This window comes from Mustelus asterias, chromosome 1, assembly GCF_964213995.1.
Source record: "Mustelus asterias chromosome 1, sMusAst1.hap1.1, whole genome shotgun sequence".
Lineage (NCBI taxonomy): Eukaryota > Metazoa > Chordata > Chondrichthyes > Carcharhiniformes > Triakidae > Mustelus > Mustelus asterias.
The window spans coordinates 51,634,669-51,656,513 of record NC_135801.1 but is presented as its reverse complement, the minus strand read 5'-3'; the positions used below and the strand labels follow the sequence as shown (position 1 = coordinate 51,656,513).

At 39.5% G+C, this 21,845-nt stretch overlaps 1 protein-coding gene across 5 annotated transcripts in view; it reads right to left on the bottom strand.

The window, feature by feature from the left end:
• Positions 1 to 7,242: 7,242 nt before the first annotated feature.
• Positions 7,243 to 21,845, bottom strand: part of znf827 (zinc finger protein 827) — a 198,923-nt gene continuing 184,320 nt past the window's right edge. For 4 of the 5 annotated variants that reach the window (XM_078212202.1, XM_078212193.1, XM_078212220.1 and 1 more), the window contains 2 exons: positions 19,491 to 19,668; positions 7,243 to 8,934 (listed from right to left, as the gene is read on the bottom strand). In XM_078212202.1, the coding sequence (XP_078068328.1) occupies positions 8,103 to 8,934; positions 19,491 to 19,668 (1,010 nt within the window). In that variant the 3' untranslated portion in view covers positions 7,243 to 8,102. Of the gene's footprint in view, positions 8,935 to 10,076; positions 10,162 to 19,490; positions 19,669 to 21,845 lie in introns of all 5 variants that reach the window. The other variant, XM_078212229.1, reaches the window with a different exon arrangement.

Sequence of the window (21,845 nt, the reverse complement as noted above, 5' to 3'; positions counted from 1 at the left end):
AGTGTGATCTAATAGCCTCCACCCCCACCCCCTTCCATTATGATAATAGGTTGTGGAAGCAGTAAAAGCAGTAAAGCAGAAATAATCCTATAATCATAGAATCATGCAGTGCAGAAGATGTCCATCAGTCTATTGAGCCTGCATCAACACGTGAGAAACACCTGATCTCCTACCTATTCCCATTTACCAGCACTTGCACCATAGCCTTGAATGTTATGATGTGCCAAGTACTCATCCAGGTAGCTTTCAAAGGATGTGAGGCAACCTCCCTCTACCACCCTCCCAGGCAGCACATTCCGGACCCTCCCCACCCTCCAGGTAAAAAAGGTTTTCCTTACATCCTCCCTAAACCTTCTGCCCATCACCTTGAACCTATGTCCCTTGTGACTGACCCTTTAACCAAGGGGAACAGCTGCTCCTTATCCACACTATCCATGCCCCTCATAATCTTGTACACCTTGATTAGGTCGCCCCTCAGTCTTCCCTGGTCCAACGAAAATAAACCAAGCCTTTCTAACCTCTCTTCATAATTTAAATGTTCCATTCCAAGGCAGCATCCTGGTGAATCTTCTCTGCACCCACTCCAGAGCAATAATGATAGCCTTATGTCAACAAACATCAATTGAAATTGCAAGCACTGATTTTTTTTCAACTGCAGGCTGGCTGTTTTTTCTCCAAAATTTAAATAGCAGGTGCCAGTCTCTGGAAGCACCACAACCAACGCAGCATCAATGCAGTAGGAATGCAGCAGCAATCCAGCGGCTTGACAATTCCACAGACTTTATCTACATTTTATACACGTGCATGTCTATTCTTAGCAATTCCCAAGAGTTCCTGACCTCTCCAAGAGTACCGAACCTCTCTAAATAACTCTGGTAGGCTGAGATCTTTCCATCAAATTCCTAATGCCTTTGGGTGTTATTTCAGAAACCTGGGTGACCAAAATCACTTCTGTTTGAAGGTAGCTGCAGTTTGAAATATGCTGTTGCATCCGTAAGCCATGGATGTGTGGATAATAAATCTTGCCAACCTCCCCGCCCCCATCACTGGGGAAAATGATGGATGCTGGATACAGGGACAGGACTTCTGGATTCTAGGTTCTGGCACCATTTTGGCTGAGGCACAGAACCCTATCAGCTTTGCAAAGATTTGACCAATAGACTCAATAGCTTAGGACTTGCACAGAACAAAACTGAATTTGCAATCTAATGCAAAAAAAAACAACCAATTCTGCTTGACTGAATCTGAAGCAACTCACGTTATATGTTTAATGTGAAGCACAGAAATAGGCCTTTCGGTCTAACTATTTATGCTGACATTTATGCTCCAGCCAGCCACCTCCCACCTGTATACATTCCACCCCATCAGCATATCCGTCTATTCTTTTCTTTCCAATGGTTATCTAGCTTCCCTCTAAATGCTATTTGTCTCAACTAAACCATGAAAGTGGGTTCCATATTTTAATTACTTTTTGGGAAATTAAATTTCTTCTAACTTCCCAATTGATGTATTCATGATCATCTTATAATTGTGATCCTTGATTTTAGCCTCCCCGCAAAATACCTCTATTAAATTGCAACACAGATTAGCAAACATAGAAACTCAAACTAAAAGCAGGAGTAGGCCTTTTGGCTCTTTGATCCAGCTCTGCAATTCAACATGATCACGGTTGATCCTCTATCTCAACACCACACTCCCATGCTTCCCCATACCTTCGCATCTCAGTGACTTAACCCCGCAACCTGTGCATTAGAGAATTACACAGGTTCACCGCTCTCTGAGTAAAGAAATTCCTCCTCATCGCAGTCCTAAATGGCCTAACCTGTATCCTGAGACCATGACCCCTTGATCCAGCCTCCCCAGCCAGAGGAAACAATATCTCTGCATCCAGTCTCTCAGAATTTTATATGTTTCAATTAGATCCCCTCTCATTATTCTAAAATCGAGTGAATATAGACCCAGTCAATCCAATCTCTTCTCATATGACAATCCTGCCATCCCAGGAATCAGTCTGGTGAACCTTTGCTGCACACCCTTAATGGCAAGAATATCCTCTCTCAGATAAGACCACAACTACACACAATACTCCAGGTGTGGTCTCACCAAGGCCCTGTATAGCTGCAATAGGACACCCTTGTTCCTGTACTCAAGTCCTCTTGTAATAAATGCCAACATACCATTTACCTTCCTAACTGCTTGCTATACCTGCATGCTTGCTTTCAGTGACTGGTGTACTAGGACACCCAGGTCACTTTGTACATCACCATTTCCCAATCTATCACCATTTAAATGCCATTCTATTTTTCTGTCCGAAGTGGATAACTTTACATTTATCCACGTTATACTGCATTTGCCATGTATTTGCCCACTCACTCAACTTGTCTAAATCACCTTGAAGTCTTTTAACATGCTCCTCACCACTCACCTTCTTATTAAGTTTTGTGTCATCAGCAAACTTGGAAACACTATTTTTGGTTCCCTCATCCAAATCATTTACGTATATCATGAATAGCTGGGGCTCAAGCACTGATCCTGGTGGTATCCCACTAGTTACTGTATGTCACTTCAAAAAATACCTATTTATTCCTACTCTGTTTCCTAACTGCTAATCAATTTTCAATCCATGCCAATATATTACCAACTGTTATCAGGTTTTTAATTTAAACACCTTGCAAGCATTCCAGTTTAATGAGATAAACAAGGGAAGTAATTGATTCTTTAATTCATTCAACAATTTCTCCCTTTATTTAACACTTCAGGTACCAATTCAAACTTAAACAGTTGCAACTCATTAACTCTTTTATCGAACTTTAACTGAACATCAACTCTCAACTGAACTTTAACTCTTAACTTCACATTAACTTTAATTGAACCTTAACTTTAATTATTTAACTGAAAATAGATACTACTGAGTTTAGGAAAAACCTTGGCCAAGAAATATCCCCGATGTAGAATCTATCTTCTTCTCTGAGGAAAATTCCTTCAGGGCACATGCTTCTTATGATGGTTAGTCTCTGTAGAGTTGTCGCTGGCAAACAAAAACTTTTATCCACAAATCCTTCACTTGCTTCCAGAAGATTCTCTGTCATCCAACCAACTGTGTAACCAGAAACCGATTACATAGTTCTAATATCTAATGAAATTACTTGTGAATGACGCCATTACGCTTACTTCACATGACAGGTACCACACATAATGGTAATAAAATTCGAAGCCGGAATGCCTGAGTCAATGTAAACAACTTCCTTTATTGGACCAACACAGGAAGCTTCAGATCACAGTTCCCAGACCAAATACCTAACCCAGAGCAACTTTACGACTGGCACCCGGTTTTAATTACATGTTGACCAAAAATCCCGGCATGCTTAACTCTCAACCAGAATAGCCATTTTAAAGCCACTATTGCCAATGTTGTTGTTAAATCATCGTTGTAGCCATTCTTTCACAGTCCACATCCCAATCTTCTGAGCTTTAATTTTGCACATTTTTAAAATTAATTTTACAGATCTTATGTGGGACTTTATCAAAAGTTTTCTGAAAATCCAAATACACCTCATCCACTGGTGCACCGTTATCTATTCTACTAGTTACATCCTCAAAAAACTCCAGTAGGTTTGTGAGACATGATTTCCCTTTCATAAATCTATGTTGACTTTGTCTAATCTTGATATTTTCTAAGTGTCCTGTTATTGCATCCTTTATAATACTCTAGCATTTCACTGCTACTGATGTTAGGCTAACCCGTCTGTAATTCCCTGCTTTCTCACTCCTTTTTTAAATAGCAGTTACATTTTCCACCTTCCAATTTTCCAGGATTGTTCTAGAATCTGCAGAATTTTGGAAGATGACAACCACGCATCCATTATTTCCAAGGCCAACTCCTTTACTACTGACTGAAATCAACATTCAGTCCCATTAATTTCGCCAGCATTATTCTTAGCAGTACCAATTTCCTTCAATTCCTCCTTCTCATTCCTTTGATTCCTCAGAATTTCTGGGAAGTTATTTTTTCTTCCTCCATAAAGTCAGAAATAAAGTAGGTGTTTAAAGGCTCTGTTAGAATTTTTCCTGTTTTGGCCTATAAAGGACTTTTTTAAAAAACAGATATTTATGAGAAGCTTTTACAGTTCACTTTTATGTTGCTTGCAAGTTTACACTCATTTGATTTTTCTCCTCTTTTGCTGAATACTGAACTTCTCCCAATCCTCAGGCTTGCTACTTTTTCTAGCAACTTTATAGGACTCCTCTTTGGATCTAATACTGTCCTTAATTTCTTTTGTAAATTTTGGGCTGCTTTTCTTGTTGTGCTTTTGTGCCAGAAAGGAATGTATAACTGTTGCAGTTCCTTAAATATTAACCATTGCCTATCCACGGTCATGTACTTAATGAAGTTCCCTAATCTAAGTTAGCCAACTCATGCCTCATACCTTAGTAGTTTAGATTTAGGACCCGTGAAAATGCAAACCAAACACTATGGTTTATTTATACAGAAAATTGATTGAGAAGTAGCGGAGTCATGTTAAGCTTGTATTGAATCTTGGTTAGACCACATGAAATGCTGTGCACAGTTCCGGTCACTACATGGTAAAAGAAGATATAGAGGTACTGAAAAGGGTGCAATAATATTATGGGCAGCACGGTGGTTAGCACTGCTGCCTCACAGTGACAGGGACCCAGGTTCGATTCCTGGCTTGGGTCACTGTCCGTGCGGAGTCTGCACATTCTCCGTGTATATCCTCGGTGTTCTGATTTCCTCCCACAGTCTGAAAGACACGGTGGTTAGGTGTATTGGCTATGCTAAATTCTTCCTCAGTGTACCCAAACAGGCGCCAGAACGTGGCGACTAAGGGATTTTCACAGTAACTTCATTGCAATGTTAATGTAAACCTACTTGTGACACAAATAAATAAACTTAAACTATAAAGATTTACAGGTATATCGGAACAGCTTATCAGGGATGAATGAACAGGCTGAGTCTCTTTTCTCTTGAAAAGAAAGGCTGAGAGGTGATGTCAAATAAGTCTTTAAATTTATGAAAAGCTTTGGTAGAGTGAAGTGGGGAACATCAAAACCCAAAACCATTAAAATCAAAGAGGCACAAAGAAATCAAGATGGGAATTCAGAAAATAAAACTCCTTTACTCAGTGAGTGGTAAGAAGCTGGAATTTGTTAACATTAGGTGAATAGAATAGATACAGTTAAGGGGAAGCTAGATAAACATATGACAAGAAAGGAATAGCAAGTGTTATATGTTCTATGTGGATCATTTTGCACCCTCCCCCACTGCCTATATATACTTTTTAAAAATGGGAACCAGAATTGTGCTGCAACATAAACTTATGCCTCAAAGTGCTTCACAGGATTATTATAAAACCAAGTCTGACACAGCACCACATTAAGAAGTCTAACAACACCAGGTTAAAGTCCAACAGGTTTGTTTGGTAGCAAAAGCCACTAGCTTTCGGAACAGGCTGTTCCTTCGTCAGGTGGCTGGGAGTGGGAACTCCCAGGGAGTTGCAGGGAGGTAGATCAGTACAAAGAACAAAACAGCACAGGAACAGGCCCTTCGGCCCTCCAAGCCTGCGCCGCTTATGTGCCCAACTAGACCATTCTTTTGTATCCCTCTATTCCCAGTCTGTTCATGTGGTTATCTAGATAAGTCTTAAACGATCCCAGCGTGTCCGCCTCAATCACCTTGCTTGGCAGTGCATTCCAGGCCCCCACCACCCTCTGTGTAAAATACGTCCCCCTGACATCTGTGTTGAACCTTGCCCCCCTCACCTTGAGCCCGTGACCCCTTGTGTTCGTTGCCTCCGACCTGGGAAAAAACTTCCCACTGTTCACTCTATCTATGCCCTTCATAATTTTATACACCTCTATTAGGTCGCCCCCTCATCCTCTGTCTTTCCAGGGAGAACAACCCTTAAGTAGCTAGGGAATGGAGTTTGGATGGGAACTGAAAACAGTGGTTTGTCTTCCCAATATTTATAAATATTTAAAAAATTATGTAGTGTAATTTTCCATTTATGTGTGACCATCACTTTAGTTATATTACCTCTGGTAGCAGGTATAGAGAATTACCACCCTAGTTTGTTTTATTGCAGAATGGAAGCCATTGCAGAGAAACCTCTACAGGTCTACAATAAGTTGCAGCCATCAAAGGAGATCACAGAACAAATATTCAAGAATCTGGCATCTGTCAGGAAAAGCACAGAGTGTTGATTTGATAGTCTGCAATATTACAGAAGGGTGCCTGGCAACTTTAAACAGGAGTGTGAGAAAGCCATTGCTCACAGGAGTCAACAGTACAAATACTTTGATGTGCTCAGTTTTTTTTATGAGGGTGGAATAGCCATTCGAGAATCTAAAAATATCCCAACTGTCCACTGCTGAACTGCTTCATTGGAGCTTCTGAACTGTGTGTAAGGATCTGAGGAAAGTCTACAAATAAGTCACAAGTCAATCCACCCATAATTCAGATCTATAGAATAGGTATTTATTTCAAAGGAATATTTGAAATAGCCGCTGTATTATTTAACTTTTGATGCACAATTACAGTTTGGTGCCATAGTCAACGCAATCATCTGAATTATAGTTTATAAATGGGAGTGGGAGCAACCAAATCTGAAATAATAGATCAAAGTACAAGAGTTTAAAAACAAAAATAGTTTTAAGTTAAGATCTGGCTGCTTTGTGTGGTACTACTGATTGAAGTAGAAAGCAGTTTAAAATTTGTTCTTGCCTTCTAACAAAGCGTTTCTATTTGGAATGCAACAGCATTTTTACATTAGATATTGTTTCTCTGGGATGAACCAAGGCTTCTGATTCCCACTATTTTCAATATAGCACAATTACACAATGCAGGACTCGGAATTATGTCGCAAAACTATTAGATAGCATAACTTGTTTGTAAATGACAAAACTGAGTTTGAAGAGATACAAAAATAGAAACTAAAAACAAATACACGATAAAGTGATGATGGTTAAAAGTTGTTTTTTGTAAAAGTCTTGGACACTATTTTGATGCGAGAATGATGTCTTATGTACATGTTGAATGTAGAAAGCAATCAGTCTCACCATTATAGAATTACCTTTGCTGTGAAATGGATTGGACTCAATGCACCAGCTCCAGTTCGATTAATTAAGTACGTGAACAGAAGAAATGAAATAAAAACATCTGTCGAAAATATAAGCGTACAAGTGTTACCTTGGGATGAATAAAACTAAGAATAGATAAAGAACTAGGAAACCAAAATAATGCAGATTTATTTTGAATATATTGCAGGTTACACTAGGCATCGGTAATGCAACTGAACATGAAAGAGAGCAAAAAATCTAAGTGCCAATCACTGTCACAAACAGCCTTTTAACAGCTTTTCTTTTAAATGCAGCAAAGCATAATCCAAGCAAAATATAAATATATATGATAATATATATAAACACAATAATATATATAAATATATATATTATTATATATATTAGTGCACACACGCACGTACAGCATCTACAAGAAGCTCAAAATACTGAAAACAATGCTGCATTTTCAAAAAAACAAAACACTGGAACACAACTGTGTGGCTGAAGATGAACTCCAAATATAGTGCAGAGGTCATTTATACTGCATTAAATGCAAAAACATCAATGTGCCAGCCTAAAGCTTGGAGATGATAAATGCTGAAAACAAAAGTCAGCAACGTCATGCATCTTTCAAAGTGCTAATGGTGGTGCCGAAATAAATGTGACTGATCACTACCGTGTTGATCAGCTTTAGTCAACATACCGCTGCTCTGAAATCAGTAACACTAGGTAGAAAATGATACTACTTTAAGTAACACAAAAATGTGCAAGACTAAGCATTGTGCAAAATTCTGCCTCATCACATGGTATTTTTTAGTCTGGGCAATTTTGCAGCCCAGAGTTCAACTACCTCTTTCCAATACTTGGGTTTCCATACAATTATGGACATTTAAGTACTTTATATATAATTCAAGCAGCACTTATATGAATACAAGAAGCATTTACAGCCACTTCTACACATTCTACTCTTCTACAATAATAAACATTTCTAAAAAAAATTCTCATATTGCAGCGATAACCACTATTCAATCTGTGGTTGAAACATAAACTGTGTTTGCCTGTTCAGTTAGGCCAAGATAGGCTAAGAATGAGTGTTTGGGGGAAACAGTATCTGCGGGTGCAGTTTGCTGCTGAGACAAAAGGAATGTAGCTTCACATTTATTTTGTGGAAAAAGTGTAGTCAGTGGAATAAGATGTGTGAGGTCACAGTTCCTGTATTTACCTAGGTGTGCAGAAATACCATTCAAGCCAAATAAACCTAGTGCTGATCCGGTTGAAATTCTATTGTTGCCAGTCACTGACAGTGCAACAGTCTGCAAAGCCTGCGATGCTGACATAACTGAAAGTGGTGAAAGGAGGTTTCTGGGATGTTTGCTGTTTAAGACAGAGTTGCTTTCTTTCAAAGTTACAGGTTGCATTCTCCCTTTCTTCTCCTCTTCCAGATATTCACCATTCTGATGTTTCTTCACATGGCGGCTGAAGACAAATGGATGCGTGGTTGTGAAGAAGCATTCGTCACAGCACATAGTCTGTCGAGGAGAGTGCTTCAGCTTTTTGTGTAGATTTAGATTGTCTTTGCGCTTGCAGCTGTAACTGCACTGGTCACAATGGAAAGGATGCTCCCCAGTGTGCACACGAACATGCTCTATCAGTTTATTGGCCGTCTTGGAGAGATAACCACATTGATCGCACTTGTAGTGGTTGCCAAGGCGATGTTCACGAATGTGCATCTCTAGCTCCAGTTGATTCACTTTCACCACTTGACAGATTCGACACTTGAATTCCATTTTGTAGTGTGTCCTTAAATGGCATTCCATGGCTGAAGGACGGTTTGTGGCATAAATGCAGAATGGGCACCTGTGATATAATTAAAAACAAAGATGAAATTTAAAACTGAGATTTTATCTTACTAGCCATTAGACTGTTGTAGTAGATATGATACCGCAATACAATTATTTGAGATGTATCAAGCATCTCAAAAGTATGAGATGATACATCCAATTAAACACTACTGAATTAATTTCAACATCAAATCAGTAGCAAAATTTCAAACTATGTTTTAATCTAGAGTGTAGTAAAAATGCATCTTCCAATAAGGCACGTTTCAGTATTAAAGATAGAGACTCTTATTAGCAGAGGTTGATAACATCCATTCCTCCAGCTGACTGAAACATGCAGTGGTAGCCACCAACTTACTGGGAATTAAGAGTATGCTTATGTTCCTATAGTTATGAGATACATCCATAGGCAGGTACTACTTCAAGTATGTGCACCTCTAATCAGAAACAATGGTGAGAAGAGGTCCAGATGATGCATTTCAGATGTTATTTAATCCCTTACTATTTTCATTAATTAGTCAGAGTCATGAGGGCACAGGTAATCATTGAACCCAAAGAGTCCATGCCATTGCTTTGTAGACCTATTTGCTAACTGCTCTCTCAATATGTTCTGCCACTTTCAAAGATTTATGCACATGAACCCCCAAGGTCCCTCGACCCAGCATTTTTTAGAACTATGGACGTTAAATTTTTATTACTTCACCCCCTCTGCTAAAATGCATCACCTCACATTTCTCTGTATTAAATTCCATCTGCCACTTGTTTGTCCATTCTATACCATGTTGCAATCAATTGGTATTACCATGTTTGTCACACCTCCAAGTTTTGAAATTTTACACTGTATTCTAATATCCAAGTTAACTATTTATATCAAAAATTACAATTTCTTGAAGTGATTTGCAATGCATCGATTTAAAAAAATATTGTCCTTATTTAAAAGTCCCTCTAAGTTCTTGCTCCACTCTCTGTAACTCTTTCCGCCCAACTTCTCAACTTATACCTTCACTCTTCTGATTCTGGATGTCTCGTCATCAACGCTGATAAATTGCTCAGGCATCATGGTCCAATATTCTGTCATTCCTTTCCTAAAACTCATTACTTGTGTTGCCATATTTCTCTTCACCTTCAAAAGCTTCTCAAAAACTAATCATATGTCCATACCTTTGGTTACCTCCTCTAACTCCTGCCTGGTGTGAGATTAGTCCCTCAACGAAGTGCCATAGGAAATTCTGCTATGTAAGAAGCCCTATTCAAGCATAAATTGTTTATAATTCAGCACTGTAATGATCAATAATTAATTTGGTATAATCACAAACTCGGATTCTATGTGATTTCTACATTTCATATAGAAATTTATGTAAATAAAGGATATACAACGAGGCTTAGTGGTTTACTAAAAAAAGTCTTTACAACTCACCAATGCCACAGTAAACCATCAAGTCAAAGTTGTGCATCCGATTTATATCACATCACTTTATAGAAATTGCAACTTCATGGTTCAAAGTATCTGTTCAAATAAATATTTAGAGAAATGAATAAGGAGAACAAGGACTTATTAATTTTGGAGGTGGGTAGAGGGAAAGACAGTTGCATAAAACTAGCCTTGTCAAAGACATCCAGCACAAAAGATAGCTGGTGCAGACAGGTATTGAAAATGTGTGGCAAAGCTCTAGGTGCAGACACCAAAGGGACTGGCAAGAGAGCATGTTAGGAAAACTGTAAGGATGCAGCAGGCAGGGTGAGGCGAGCTAGACAAAAAACAGACAAGTGCGTCAGAAAATGCAGTAAAGTTGGGATGTGACAAAATCTGGGCCCATTCGGCAAGGTGAGAAATTTAATAGAAAGGTGAAAATACTTTTGTGTATAAGACATTAGTTAGGCATCATCTGGAGTACTGCATCCAGTTCTGGATGCCATACTTGAGGAAGGATGTGAAGTAATTGGAGAGACGACAGAGGAGATTCATTATAATGAATCCAAGAACTGTAGCTATGAGGACAATTTGGAGAGGTTGGGACTGTTTTCCTTGGAGAAAAGAAGGCAGAGAGGAGACTTGATAGAGGTATTCAAGATCCTGTGGGGTATGGACAGGGTAAATAATGAGAAACTTTTCCTACTCATGGGAGCATCATGAACTAGAGGACACAGATTCAAAATAATTGGCAAAAGTAAAAGGGAAGAAGAATTTTTGTTTCACCCAGAAGGTGATTGGAGTCTGGAATGAACTTCCTGAGAGGGTGGTGGAGGCAGGTTCTGAGGTATTTAAAAGGAAATTGGATTACTGTTTGAAAAGAAAGAAGGTGCAAGATTACAGGGATATGGCAGGGGAGTGAAACTAGGTAGAATGTTCTTTCAGAGTTCCAGTGCAGACTTGGTGGGCTGAATGGCCCCTTTTTGCATTGTAACAATTCTGTGATTCTCTTATGAAGTTTAAAAAATGAGAAACTTTATGAAGTTGCTTGTCAGAAGTTTCAATGTTAACTCAATGTTCAGAAGTAAAATGAGAAACTGATTTTTCATAACTGTAAGCCAAACGTGTAATGGGCAAGATGTGTGTTGACACATGGATATTAAGAATAGAAAAACATTTTAATCTCCAGGAATATTCTTCAGCTCAATGAGCACAAGTGATTCATTTATCAGCTTGTGCCAGGAATAATCAACTATTCAACTGAAATAGAGAGAAGAGGGGCAGATTCAATTCAATTGAACAGACTTCAGAAGCGAACACACTAAGCTTAAGCAGAATTTGCCATCAAACGTTGAATGATCTTGCCCCATTGTTTCTAAAATACTCAATTTACAGGAATATTTTCATACATTTAAAAAAAGATTCTTTCTCCTTTATTCCTTCTTCCCAGGTGTTGTTGACATCATAATGGTTCAAATGGCTATTATATAAAAGCAAAATACTGAGAATGCTGGAAATCTGAAATAAAAACAGAAAATGCTGGAAATACTCCTCAGGTTAGGCAGCATCTGAGGAAAAGGAATCAAATCTGATGAAATATCACTGAGCTGAAATGTTAACTCTGTTTCTTTCTCTACAAATGCTGCCTGATCATCAATCATACGTGAATATTGACAGTGAATTTTGCTAACTGTTAGACACATCACAGTAGTCTGATCCTGCTCTTGAAGTAATCTACATATACCCATATTTAGCAAAGGGCATTAAATGAAGACCAACAGGGGAGATTTCTGGCTAATTTCCCCCTCTAAGCCAAGGAGTATGGAGGACAATTTAAACACCTAGGCTGTGATCACCTTACTCAATAGAGCCAGGCTGGGATAGAAGTTGAGATTTGTTTAATATATGATGTGGCGATGCCACATCATACTGGGGTGGACACAGTAAGTCGTCTCACTACACCAGTCCAACAGGTTTATTTGGAATCACAAGCTTTTGGACCGCCGATCCTTCATCAGGCGAGTTGTTTAATATAGATTACTCAGTCACTCCATGCCGTGGCTAGCTGAACCAAAAACAACACTTTTATTCTATTTCATAGAGGTTATTTTTCAATGCACATTATTTTAACCAAAATCAAATTATTTCAGAAAATCAATTATATGTTGATTTCAACCGCTTGCTGTGAATTGCATATAAACCCAACCTGTAATATTCCATTTGCAATTGGGGAAGGGATGAAAAAGGAAGAAGTTAAAATATTTACTGTTTTATTTGTTTTACTTTTTACCTCTTTTCCAGTTTTCTCTCTTTGCTTCATCTCCCCTGAAGATGCTGACTCCTTGCTGAGTAAGATTCTGAAGATGCCCTCCTTGTACTGCCCCAAGGGGCAATTCTTAATCCCCAAAGTAAAAAATGTGCTTTCAAGTCGCCAAAATCCTTTGGCCTTCCATTCATAATATTTCTACAGTTGTTGATCTACTTAACTATTTGCCCTTCTATACCTTTGTTATATGGAAGTCTTGTGGTGCAATGGGTAGCATTCCTGCCTCTGAGCCAGAAGCTCTGAATTCCGAGTCCCAACCTAGGACATGATGGCCAAGGAAGGAGAGTTCATAATGCAGCCAAAAAAAAGTTGACTATCAACTTGCAAATGCTTCCAACATATGCCAATTGAAAGCGGAAAGAGTGAAAGAAATCCCTGGTCAGCAATGTAATGGAAAGAAAGTTGGAGCCTCGATCACCACCAAAAGCTCCAGACTAAACATCATGACCACGATGCACCTATCCATGATACACCTATCCTCAGGAAAAATATTATATAGCTTCCATTCCAAAATTGAGACCATACATTCAGCTGCCTCTCTCTCTGTTTTTCTCTCTCAGTTCCAACCATTCCCTCTCAAGCTCATATTGTTCACCCCGGTGATTTGAAAAAAATGCAGAGTAAAGCAGGAATATCAAAAGTAAAGAAAAAAAATCTAAAGGCACAATATTTGAATGCCTGAAATATTCTCAACAAAACGGATAAATTAACAGCAAAGAAATGAATGGACTTGACCTGATAGCCTCCATGGAATTGTGATTACTGACATAAACAGGACACAAGATACAGATAGGTTAAGTGAGCGGGCAAAAATTTAGCAGACGGAATATAATGTGGGAAAGTGTGAGGTTACCCACTTTGGCAGGAAGATTATAAAAGCATAGTGTAGAATGCTATGGTACAGGGGGACCTGGGTGTCCTCATACACGAATCACGGAAAGTTAGCATGCGAGTGGGATGAATATAAAAATAGGGGAGTCTTGTTACAATTGTACAGGATGTTAGTGAGACCACAACTAGAGTACTGTGTATAGTTTTGGCTTCCTTCATCCTTGCATTGGAAGCAGTTCAGAGAGGATTCTGATTTCTGGGATGACAGGTTGTCTTATGTGGAAAGGTTGAGCAGGTCGGGCCTATACTTGTTTGAGTTTAGAGGAATGAGATCTCATCAAAATGTAAAATTATTCAGGGTCTTGATAGGCTAAATTCCAGGAGGATGATTCCCAAGTCAGGGGAGTTTAGAATTAGGGATCACTGTCAGAATAGGAAGTTGGCCATTTACGGCTGAGATGAGGATAAATTTAATCAAATGTTTGGAATTTTCTGCACTAGACATCTGTGGATGCTCAGTCATTGAGTATGTTCAAGATATGGAATAGTGCAGGAAGGTGTAGCTGAGGTAGAAGATCAGCCATGATCTTATTGAATGACAGAGCAGGCTCGAGAGGCTGAATAGCCTATGCCAGGGCTTCTCAAATTGTGGGCCTTGGCTCGCAGTGGGGTCAAAAGACAAGATTTTGGTGTTGTTAGCTCCAAGGCAGCAATGGCTGCCATGGAATTCAGACTAATTTCTGACAGTTGCAAGGCCCCTATAAATCCTTGCATTTTTTGTTGGTTGCCATGGCGTAATAGACTGCTCTCTGAGGCCTGGCTGCTGCTGGAAAAATAACTCATGAAAAAGTAGGAGTTTGTTTTTGATGTAGAAAATCTGTTTCATCAATAATCAGGATAATCTTGCATCAATAATCACAATGCATTGATAATCATGATTTTATAATATTTGGAATCCTATTGTCGGTAAGGGTGGAATGGAGGAAGAGTTCTTAGAATGCTGTCGGGATAGTTTCCTTGAACAGCATGTTACGGAACCGACGAGGGAACGAGCTATTTTGGATCTGGTATTGTGTAACGAGGTAGGTAGAATTAAGGATCTTATTGTGAAGGACCCTCTTGGGTCTAGTGACCACAATATGGTCGAATTTCTGATTCAGATGGAAGAGGAGAAAGTTTGGTCTCAAACCAGTGTCCTCTGTTGAACAGAGGGAAATATGATAGGATGAGGGATGAATTGGCTAAGGTAGACTGGGAGAGCAGGCTGGCAGGTAGGATAGCTGAGGAACAGTGGAGGATTTTTAAGGAGATCCTTTTCAGTTCTCAGCAAAAATATATTCCAGCAAAAAACAAGGATTGTAAGAAAAGGGAGAACCAGCCGTGGATAACGAAGGAAATAAAGGAGAGTATTAAAATAAAAACAGCTGCGTACAGAGTGGCCAAAAATAGTGGAGAAACAAGTGATTGGGAAAAATTTAAGAAACAACAAAGAGAGATTAAGAAAGCGATAAAGAAAGGAAGGATAGACTATGAAGCTAGGCTAGCAATTAATATAAAAAATAATAGTAAAAGTTTTTATAAATATATAAAAAGGAATAGAGTGGCTAGAGTGAATGTTGGACCCTTGGAGGACGAGAGGGGGGAGTTAATAGTGGGAAATGAGGATATGGCTGAGTCTTTAAATAAGTTTTTTGTGTCGGTCTTCACGGTGGAGGACACAAATAGTTTGCCAAATATTAACGATAGAGGGTTGGCAGCAGGAGAAATACTTAATACAATTAATGTTACCAGAGAGGCAGTGCTGGGTAGACTAATGGGACTGAAGGTGGACAAGTCCCCGGGTCCGGATGGAATGCATCCCAGGGTATTGAAAGAAATGTCAGAGGTAATAGTGGATGCGTTAGTGATTATTTATCAAAACTCGTTGCATTCTGGGGTAGTGCCGGTTGATTGGAAAACGGCTAATGTTACGCCGCTGTTTAAAAAAGGAAGGAGACAAAAGGCGGGTAACTATAGGCCGGTCAGCTTAACGTCTGTAGTAGGGAAAATGCTGGAATCCATTATTAAGGAGGAGATAGCAGGGCATTTGGATAGAAATGGTTCGATCAATCAGACGCAGCATGGATTCATGAGGGGAAAGTCGTGCTTGACGAACATGTTGGATTTTTATGAAGATGTGACTAGGGCGGTTGATGGAGGAGAACCGGTGGATGCGGTGTTTTTGGATTTCCAAAAGGCGTTTGATAAGGTGCCCCATAAAAGGCTGCTGAAGAAGATTAGGGCACACGGAGTTGGGGGTAGTGTGTTAAAGTGGATTGGGGACTGGCTATCCGACAGGAAGCAAAGAGTCGGAATAAATGGGTGTTTTTCCGGTTGGAGGAAGGTAACTAGTGGCGTGCCGCAGGGATCGGTACTCGGGCTGCAACTGTTTACCATTTATATAGATGATCTGGAGGAGGGGACGGAGTGTAGGGTAACGAAGTTTGCAGACGACACAAAGATAAGTGGAAAAGTGAATCGTGTGGAGGACGGAGAAGATCTGCAGAGAGATTTGGACAGGCTGAGTGAGTGGGCGAGGATATGGCAAATGGAGTATAATGTTGAGAAATGCGAGGTTATACACTTTGGAGGAAATAATAACAAATGGGATTACTATCTCAATGGAAACAAATTAAAACATGCTACCGTGCAAAGGGACCTGGGGGTCCTTGTGCATGAGACGCAAAAGCCCAGTCTGCAGGTACAACAGGTGATCAAGAAGGCAAATGGGATGTTGGCCTATATTGCGAGGGGGATAGAATATAAAAGCAGGGATGTCTTGATGCACCTGTACAGGGCATTGGTGAGGCCGCAGCTGGAATACTGTGTGCAGTATTGGTCCCCTTATATGAGGAAGGATATATTGGCATTGGAGGGAGTGCAGAGAAGGTTCACCAGGTTGATACCGGAGATGGGTTTGGATTATGAGGAGAGGCTGAGGAGATTGGGTTTGTACTCGTTGGAGTTTAGAAGGATGAGGGGGGATCTTATGGAGACTTATAAGATAATGCGGGGGCTGGATAGGGTGGAGGCGGAGAGATTCTTTCCACTTAGTAAGGAAGTTAAAACTAGAGGACACAGCCTCAAAATAAAGGGGGGTCGGTTTAAGACAGAGTTGAGGAGGAACTTCTTCTCCCAGAGGGTGGTGAATCTCTGGAATTCTCTGCCCACTGAGGTGGTGGAGGCTACCTCGCTGAATATGTTTAAAGCGCGGATGGATGGATTCCTGAGCGGTAAGGGAATTAAGGGTTATGGGGATCAGGCGGGTAAGTGGTACTGATCCACGTCAGATCAGCCATGATCTTATTGAATGGCGGGGCAGGCTCGAGAGGCTAGATGGCCTACTCCTGCTCCTATTTCTTATGTTATCAATGAGAATCCTATTATATAAATACTTAAGAGTCTTATTACATTAATAATCACGTTCCCATTATATTCATAATCTTAAAGTCATAGAATTCTAATTAGATTACTACTACATTAATAATCAGGGTTCTTTACATTAATAGTGCCTATTGCCTCAACAATCAGGACCTTATTGCATAAATAATCAGCATCCTATTTACCACATTAATTACAGTTCCTATTGCATTAAGAATCAGCTGCCTTTTGTTTCAATTAATAATCAGAGTCCTATTGCATCAATAATCAGGATCATATTACATTAGAGTCATTTGCCATTATGTCAATAAACATGATCAAGATGCTATTAGACTCCAAATACACTAATAATGCATTAACCATCTCCCCCTGCAGCTGAAGCATTCTCTTCAGCTCTCCCCCTACTCAACAATTCTTATACCCCCCCTCCCCAAATTTTCTGGTGATACAAAAGGGTCATCGGGAAAGTACTAGGATTCTATTTCCTATTTATGTTTCTGTGAGATCCATCTCACTGACCATCCAACTTCCCATCCTGTTTTTTTCCAGCTGAGACTGTAAATGGTCCCTTTCCCTCAAATATTATTCCATTTTCTTTCAGAATGATTATCATCTCCAAAACATCTTAACAAACCCACCCTTGGCCCTTGCGTTTAATGAAGAACTACATCCTCCCAGCAATCCTTTCTTTTCCAAAGTTCTTAACACTGTTGTCAATTTCGAAATCCTTGCCCAAAATTCCAGGTTTGAATCTTTCTAATCATGTATCTGTACCCTTGCATAGCACAGAACCAGTCCTAATCAAAGCAGTAAATGACATGCTGTGAGTTGTGCTGTAACCCTCCTCAACCTCTCTGCAGTATTTGATGCAGTTGGCCACACCATCCTATTTTTAATGCCTCGACTCTGTTCATTTCAGTAGGACTGCTCATACCTCAACCCATCTGATGCTGAAATTCTCATTCATGCCTGTGTCATCTCACTCTTGCCTATTCCTTTGGCTGGCCCCCCATCTTCCAGAAACTTCAGCCCCTCCAAATCTTTGTTGCAATATCCTGACTTCACATTGATTCTTGCTCATCCATCATACTGGCTCCCAGTCCCCAAATTCTCCTGTTTTAAAACCCTTGTTTTTAAATCACTTCAGGCCTCCACTCCCTCTTGATCTCGATAACTCAACTTTACAATTACTCTGCCCTATTGTGCCTTCAGCTGCCAATGCAAATTGCTCTGCAAATCTCTCCCTGAACTTTTCCATGACACTCCTCTGTTAAAGCCCTCCTTAAAACCCACCTGGATGACCAAGTTTTAAGTTACCCCACTTAATATCTCCTTTGCTGGCTTGATGTTCATTTTTGCCTGGTTATGCATCTGGGAGGTGCCTCAAGATGTTTTTCTAAGTTAGAGGGACTATATAAATTAAAGTTATTGTTAGTGCTGCCATTGTTGCTCATCATTCGCAATGCATTCTCAGTAATAGTTGGCAGTCAAGGCTGGACTATATTTGGTTACCCACGACACAGGATAGTATGGTTCAAAACATCTAGCAATGGAAAAAATATTTAAAAAAAAATAAAAATGGGCTTAGTTTCTCTAGAGGACAGGATATCTCAGTGACAGAAGTCACTTAGTTCATCCATACCTCTATTGGAAAGTTTGCTTCATATGTAGAACATGATTAGTCATAGTAAATGCACAGGGTAACGGGGATAGATTGGGAGTTGGGCCTGGGTAAGATGCTTTTTTGCAGTGTCTGTGCAGACTCATGGGCTGAATTGCCTCCTTCTGCACTGCAGAGATTCGATGGTTCTATGATTCTACATTTCAAACCTTAGTCTAAGTTTAGCCAGCTATAGTTGCTGCAGCAATGGGAGTGAGTGCTATCACTACCCTCTGGAAAATGAGAAAGAAAATCAGCACCAGCTCTTTTCCTTTATCTAGTGAATCCTACTGGAATTTGCATGTTTGTGTGTATTGGTGAAGTCAGTTTGGACTCAGCTGCAATACCCTTTTGTTAGCTCTCCATGACCACATGCAAAAGGCCATTCATCGTGTACAAAATTGCAATTACTTCTGATTTTTAGTTTTAGGAAACTACTTGCTTTTAGTATTTTGACCGATTTGTGTGAAACAAACTATTTTCAACAGTAACAGGAGCATTTAGTACAGAACAAAGTAAAACAGAAAATGCTGGAAAGCTTTGACAAAGCAACCAAAATCTGTGCATAAAGGAAAATATATTAGGTTATTATTTCAGGTCTATGATACTTTGTCAGCACCCAACTCTGATGAAAGGTCATGGATCTGAAACTGAACCTAACATTTTGCTATTCATCAAGAATGATGTCTGGCATGGAGCATTTTCAATATTTTCTATCTATTTCAGATTTCTTGCATTTTGCTTTTTTGTACTGAACAAATTGGACGATCTTCTCATTCCTATATTTTTTTTAAAAACATCGAAGTTTCTAAAAGCCAGTATAAATTTAGCTTGCATCAACACCCAAAGGTTAAAAAATAATTTCTGCTGATAATTTCCTAAATGTCAGACCCTGAGAATGGTAGACTACATCCCAGCTTTCCTTACTTGAGTCCTCCAGTAGATACGTTATGGCATTTTTTGTGCTCCACAAGTTGCTCTGACGTTTTCAAAAATTTGTGACAGATGTCACACTCATACATCCTGGTAATGAGGTGGATCTGTAGATGTCGTTCATACATCATCTTTGTTTTACAAACAAAGTTACAGAAGATGCACTCAAAACCTAAGGATTAACACAAGCACCATAATTATAAATCTAAAAGTGAACATATTAGGACAGGGTGGATTTGAAAATATTTATACAATGCTGGGCATATAGCATAGTACATAATAAATGGCATTAGGTTTTACTGACAAGTCCTGATAAAAAACAGTAATTAAGTTAATTGAGTTATGCTTAGCCATGCTATGATGGGAGTTGGAAAGGTACAAGGATTACATCCTCCAACAGCATTAGCTGTTTTTATATTGACTTAGTGTTGTCGGCCCAGACATGCAGATTTCATGCAGTACGCAGCAATTGCAGAATAAACTTGTCAGATTTGCTTAGACTGACACCATGCACCTGTGTTACTGATACAATCTCCAACAGTAGAAAACCTCAGAAGCCTGAATTCACCATTTAAGGAACCAGGAAGTTACATTTGGGCTCTTCCTTGTCATCCCAACTCAAACATCATTTATTGCGTTTATACTTTAAGAACAGTTTCAGTAAGCAGACCGAATCTCTTGAAAGCTGAAACCTACACCTATATACTCTGCTGTGTATCTATTAGTACAATCCATGTCTGGCAATTAACCCAGAAATGTGGTAATTGCTTCCTTCATAATGGGATATTCATCACTTCCTCCTGTCACCTCCCAAAGTGAAAATAACATACTGTTGAATCACTGCATACAATTTAAAAGTACATGTTTATTTATAGATAAAATAATGTGCACAAGGAGAAAGATTGGTGAGGTGATAAACAGCAATGTTAAACTCACACAGAAACCAGGCTGTTCAAAAAGGTAATGGAACTGAATATCCAGTCACTTTATCCAAGGATAAATTCCATCATACATTCATCCATTATCCATTCATCTGGGATCTCTGTTACTGACCGTGCCAAATTTATTGGAGCAGAAGGCAATTTCTTAATTTAAATACCCCAGGTAGGGGTCCACGGCATTCGGGGTATCAAATACTTGCCTTCCCCAAGAGACTTGTGGGTTGTAGGGGCAGGGTAATGAAATGTTACGAATCTGCTCTTACTTCCCTTCCCAACCCCTCCCCCAACCACCACCACTGCAAAGCCTTGCTTCTTTGTGAATTCATTCCTGGATGCCAAAGTGAGCCCCATACCTGTCATTGGGTGAACGCGTGCTGTGTCTTACTCAATTTATCTGTCCATCAATGTTCTGCCAGGCCAGGGATGTGGAAACCCTGGTTTGTGAGTCTCTGCCCTCTATTAGATATATTTCTCCAAGAAAGATATATTTCTAATAAAAACGGATAAGGGGATATGGGGAACAGGGGGGAGGTGGATTTGAGACCAGGGAGAGATCAGCCAGTCTCTGATTGAATGGCGGAGCAGGCACAAAGGGTTGAATTTGCCTACTTCTGCTCCTAATTCCTATGATGCCAGCTAAATGCTGCTGAGGAGAAAGGTGGCTTCCCACAGGGTTGCATAGAAGTTCCAGGGAAAAGTTGGGGACCTCAGGCATTGGGTATTTAGGTCCTTTTCTAAATTGCAACTCATCCTATCAGATTCTTGTCAGGGTTTAAAATTTTCTATATCCTTTCTATAATATAGCAACCAGAACTGCACATATTACTCTATATACAATCTAACCAAGGTTTGATACAAGTTTAGCATAACCTCTCTATTTTTATGTTATACTCTTTAGAAACAAATCCTATTGTTTCGTCTGCTTTATGGCCTGTGACACAACTTTTAATGATTGGTGTATTTGTATTCCGTGATCCTCTCGTTCCTTTATTCCACCTAGGCTTGCACCTGGCAAGTAATAAATGACATATCTATACTTCCTATCAAAATGTATTATCTCATTTATCTGTATTAAACTTCATTTCTCAATTTTCTGCTCATTTCGCAAGTCTATTAATGTCCTCCTGCAATTTGTTGCAGTTCTTCCCACTGTTGATTATCATCCCTGCCCCAAATTTGGTGTCATGCATCCATTTGGCAATTGTGTTTTTGATTTCAAAGTCCAAATTATGAAAACAAATTGTGAACAAAAGGGGTGTCAGCACTTTCCACCTTCTGCCACTCTGAGTAACTACATTTCATTCCCTGCCTTATTTGAAGCCAACTAGCTTCCATTCTCCTCCTTGTTCCCTGACCCCACATTCTCTGACTTTATTCATTAGTTTATAATGGGCACCTTATACAAGAA